Source organism: Aureococcus anophagefferens (assembly GCF_000186865.1).
Source record: "Aureococcus anophagefferens unplaced genomic scaffold AURANscaffold_6, whole genome shotgun sequence".
Taxonomy (NCBI): Eukaryota; class Pelagophyceae; order Pelagomonadales; family Pelagomonadaceae; genus Aureococcus; species Aureococcus anophagefferens.
In genome coordinates this window covers 1,246,612-1,251,727 of record NW_008705566.1, presented here as the reverse complement: position 1 = coordinate 1,251,727, position 5,116 = coordinate 1,246,612, and the positions used below count along the sequence as shown (strand labels likewise).

General features: G+C 72.8%; 1 protein-coding gene across 1 annotated transcript; it reads left to right on the top strand.

Moving 5' to 3' along the window:
• Nucleotides 1-3,086: 3,086 nt before the first annotated feature.
• AURANDRAFT_24773 (hypothetical protein) lies at nucleotides 3,087-3,938 on the top strand (the record flags this gene model as incomplete). The annotated part of the gene is made up of 2 exons (XM_009037594.1): nucleotides 3,087-3,404; nucleotides 3,483-3,938. Coding segments are annotated over 2 exons (774 nt in total), but the record flags the coding sequence as incomplete, so codon positions are not given.
• Between the last annotated feature and the right edge of the window lie 1,178 nt (nucleotides 3,939-5,116).

The following is a 5,116-nucleotide window of genomic DNA, read 5'->3' as shown; positions in this document are numbered from 1 at the left end:
TCGGCGAGGTCCGGCGACGCGGCGAAGGCCGCGGCGAAGTGGCCGTCCGCTTCGGCCCGCGTTTCCAACGCGTCGGACTCGAGGCAGCGCATGGCCTCGACGATGCGCGCCGCGGCCGCGGGCTCGACGGTGGCGAGCGCCGACATGCGTCTTCGCACGCGCTTTGGTGCTCCTCGTTTTGCAGGTCTAGTGCGCTACGTTTGCTCGCAGGAGCGGCTTGTGTCGCGCTGCATAGCCTCCGTCGCATGCAAAGCCTCCATCGCAGAGTGCAAGGGCGGCTCCTCGGACTTGATGAGCTCTCAACGCTGGCGAGCTGTGGCAGATCTCGTCCTTAGCACAGCCTTTGGCGCCGTCGCGCGCGCCGCTCCAGCAGCGCCGCCCATGACCATGGACCCGAGCTCCGCCGCGGCCATCGCGTCGCACAGCGGCGAGCTCTTCGAGGAGTCCGGCGCCGACGACATCGTGCGGCGCGAGCCGCGCGCCGCGCCGCAGGGCTCGTCGTCGCAGCGGCGCGCGCTCGACGTCGCCGACGACATGGTGCTCGAGTACATCGCGTTCCGCGGGTTCACGGAGACGTTCCGGTCCTTCAGCCTCGCGCGCGCCGACGACCGCGCGAACCGCGGGTCCTTCGACGCGCGCTTCGCCGTGGACGCGCTCCTGCGGCCCGCGCGGGATCTGGACGCGCTCGGGCTGCTGGACGCGTGGGACTTCCTCGAGGCGCGCTTCTTCGGCAACCTCGACGCGGAGCTCGCCGCCCACGTCGGCGGCCTGCGCTGCGGCGTCTACCGCCTCTTCCTGCGTCACCGCGGTCCGCGACGGCCAGCGCCACTCGGCGACGGCGCTGCTCGCGGAGCTCGCGCGGCGCGACGCCGAGGACGCGCGGGGGCGGCCACCGGCGCGCGCCGCCGCCCCGGGCGACGACGGCGGCGACCGCGCGCTCTGGTTCCTCGACGACGGCGACGACGGCGCGGGCGCCGCGGCGGACGCGCGCGGCGGCGCCGCGGACGCGCGCAACGGGTCGCGGTGGCGCGAGTGGTTCGCCATGCCCCACCTGCCCGAGCCCCACAAGGACCCGCTCTTCGCCGTCTACTTCACGCAGAAGTGGCGCGACGCCTTCGTCGGCAGCCTCCGGAACTTCCTCGCGACGGTCTTCGCGCGGGCCCGCGTGGAACTCGAAGCTTCAAGATGACTTCAATGTGTGCGTCATCGAACGGTCTGGACCGGACTCCTTCGTCGTGCTTCGAGAACTCGACGAGAGCAATCGATCCGTCCAAAAATCGGCCGAATCGACTTGGAATTGACCGAGCTCGAGAGTTTCAAAGTCTGGTCGGGACGTCCCGAACCGGCGGTCGATTTCCACGCAGGCGCAGGCGCCGCCGCCGAAGCTGCTCCTCCTCCAGAAGTGGCACCGGTCCAGCGCCGTCGCCGCGCTCCGCTCCGAGCTGCGCGAGGCGCGCGCCGCCAAGGACGACCTCGCCGCGGCCGCGCGCGCGTCCGCGGCCGCGCGCGACGGCCTCGCGGCCGTCGTCCGCGACTTCGTCGCCCACGCGCACCACGAGCACCTGCGCGACGCCAACAAGCTCGCGCGCGGCGGCCTCTTCGACGAGGACCCGGACGACGCGCGCGCGACGACGCGCGAGCGCGGCGCCGACGTCCTCGAGTTCGCCAAGAAGTGCGCGCGCGACGCCGGCGGCGACGCGCGCGACCGCGACGCGCAGTGCGCCGCGCTCTGCGACAAGGCCGCCGCCTACCTCAACCTCATCAAGGGCACGGGGCACGTGGCGCCGCCGACGGAGGTCTAACTACTTGCCCCCCCGGCCCTTGCCCCGGCCGCCGCGCCCCTTGCCCCGGCCCTTGCCCCGGCCGCGCCCCCCGCCGCCCGCGCCGCGGCCCGGGGCGGCGCCGGCGACGGCCTGGACCGCGCCCGCGCGCCGCTTGAAGGCCGCGGACCGCGCGGAGTCGCCGTTGAGCCGCCGCGTCGCCTTCTTCCCCCGCTTCCGCGCGTCCCGCTCGACGAGCGCCTCGGCGCGCGCGCGGTCCTCGGGCGACAGCGCCGCCGGGTCGGCGGCGAGCTGCGCGCGCAGCTCCATGTTCCGCGCGATGCGCGCGTCGTCGGCCTGCGCCGCCCACGCCGTCGCCGCGACCTTGGGCTTCTTCGCGGCCGGCGGCGGCGCCGCGGTCACGTCGCAGCCGAGCGCCGCCGCGCGCTTCGCCGCGCGCCGCGCGATGGCCTCCGCGGACCGCGGCGCGCGCTCCGACTGGGGCGCTTCCGACGACTTGGTTTTTTTTGACGACTCGGGCTCGTCGGACGCCGCGGCGGGCGCGTCGGCCGCGGAGCGCGCGGCCGCGGCCGCGGCCTCCGTCCGCCGCGCGGCGCGGCGCTCCATCGCCGCCTCCGAGCGCAGGCCCGCCTTGCGCGCCTTGAGCTTCTCCTGCAGGCTGAGGTGTTCTTGTTGTTTCGGCGCCGCCTTGGCCGGCGCCGGCGCCGGCGCCGGCGCCGGCGCCGGCGTTGCCTCCTTCGCTTGCCGCTTGGCCGCGCGGCGGGCCATGGCTGCCTCCGAGCGCGGCGCGCGCTCCGACGGCATGATTGCTGGCGTACGATTGAGCAGACGACGAGTTCAGGAGCCCTCACGGCTACACGAGCAGACGACGAGTTCAGGCTTCTCACGACTCGAGCATCGCCGCGCAGGAGCAGCAACACCCCTTCACCATCTCTACACTTTGGCATCTTGAGGCAGCCCCGTCCAGCCAAGCATTGGCGCGGGCTCACTCTCGGCGCCTCGATCCCCCGGCCGGGCTCTCGGGCGCGCGACCGCCTCCCCCCGTCCGCGCCGCCGTCTCGGGCGCGCGACCGCCGCATCCTCCCCGCGTCGCCGGCATGGCGGCGACGGAGAACATGAAGCTCGAGCTCCAGAGCGCCATCCTCGAGGAGGCGATTGGCCAGCGGCTGCTCGACGGGAAGCGCGAGCCCTGCGAGATCCCCTGCGCCGACTTCGACGCGCGGCCCGGCGTCCCCTTTTTTTACCGTCCGAGCCCGGTCCGGGACGCGTCGCCCGTAGGACACGCTCTTCAAGCTCGTCGTGCTGCCGGGCCAGGAGAGCGTGCTCACGCTCCACGTCGCGCTGCCCTGCTACGACCAGCTCCTGCAGCACGGCGGCGCCGAGTGCCTCGAGACGACGTACTCGGGCATGGTGAGCCAGCCCGAGCCGGGCTACTCCGTCGCGCTGAGCGCGAACGCCGACGAGACGTCGTCGCCCGAGGACCTCCTGTCCAAGCTCGTGCTCGTGAAGCGGAACCTGATGGGCGCGCCGTTCCAGAAGGCCTTCTCGTCGCTCGCCGCGGGCACGGCCAAGGACCTCCCCGTCGCGCGGCTCCCCTGGCGCAAGAACGAGTCCGTCTACATCGTCGCGGGCAACGACCCCGTCCGCTTAGCCCGCGCCCCCGCACTGTTCCCCCGTCGCCCCGTCCGACGTTTCTCGTAGGCGATGCCGAGCAACTGGGACCGCGTGACCATCGTCTTCTCCGTCGACTTCCCCGAGGAGAGCGACCGGGCCTACTGCCGCATCTTCCTCCAGCAGCTCCAGGACGTCGGCCGCAAGGTGAACAACGCGCCGCCGGTGGTCTTCAGCGAGGCCAAGGAGCCGCCGCTCGAAATCCGCGACACGTGCACCGAGAGCCCCCTCATCGTCGGCTTCGTGTCGTTCACGATCTTCGACCACCACGTGAAGACGCCCGCGAAGCTCGCCAAGACCATCGACAACCTCATCGGCTTCCGCAACTACCTCCACTTCCACATCAAGGCCGCGAAGACGAACCTCCACATGCGCATGCGCCGCAAGGTCAACAGCTGGATCCAGATCGTCAACCGCGCGATCATGACCGCGGACAAGCCCAAGGACATGAAGACGTCCTCGGGGAAGACCTTCACGCGCAAGTGACAAGAGTGCCGCCCGCCGGCGGCGCCGCCGCCCCGAGTAACGCACGCGGCGCGCGCGCGAGGGCGAAAACCCCGAGAGGAACGACCCTCACCCCCTTGTTAGAATCCGCGCCGCTGCATGCGGCGCTGCATGTTGCGCATGGGCCGGTTCGCGCGCGAGTCCTTGGGCGGCCGGCTCGCCGGGTCGCGGCTCATGAGGAAGGTCGCGTCCTCGAGGGACTCGGGCTCGGGCCGGCCCAGCGCCTGGTTCCGGGTGAGCCAGCGGTGGAGGAGCACGGTCTGCTCGTAGCGCGCGAGCACGTCCGTGACGAACGGCACGGTCTGCTCGCTCGCCTTGCTCAGCCGCGTCAGCCGCAGGCCCTCGACGGCGACGGCCCCGTCCAGCTCCTCGTCCGTCATCGCGTCCATGACCCGCATCGACTCCTTGAGCTCGACGACCTGCGCCGACGACCGGATGCCGGGCAGCATCATCTTCCAGCTCTCGCCGTCCATGCCCTCCTGCAGGTTCACCTTGAAATTCCGCAACGTCCACCGGGGCGTCGCGTAGAACGCGCTCGCGAGCTTCGTGAAGGCCTTCTTGGCGGCGGCCATCGCTGACCGTGCGGGGCGATGACGCGCTCGGAAAACGCGACGCTCGTGCAGAAGCCCGTGGGTATTGGCGTCGGAGCCGCGGGCGTCGGCGGGAAGCTAAGGCGTCGGCGCGGGGCTCGCGGGTGGCGCCGCGGTCGGCGTGGCGACGCAAGGCGAGGCGGCTCCGCAGACGGAGCCTCGCGACTCGAGCGCCACGCCGTTGGCACGGCGTTGCCAGTCGTCGTCGTCGCCCGGCGTCGTCCGTCGCGGACGACCTCGTACTCGCGGGCGGGTGCCTCGTCGCCGGCGCGTCCTACTTCGCTGTGCACAGCACCACCGTCGCGACCGCGGACGCGCTGCAAGTCGAGCTCATCAACGCAGCGTTCGGCATGTCCTTCGGCCGCGCGAAGCGCGTCGCGGCGCTGTCCATCCGCGACGTCGACACGACGAGCCGCTCCGACTTCCTCGAGCTGCGCGCGCACACGCGGCGCCTCGCGGACGAGAACGAGCGCCTGCGGCTCCGCCTCGCGCGGTGCATCGAACCCGACGACGGGGCGGCGCGGAGCCGGGGCGCCGCGCGGCCCGCGGCGGCGCGGCGGCCGGGCTGCG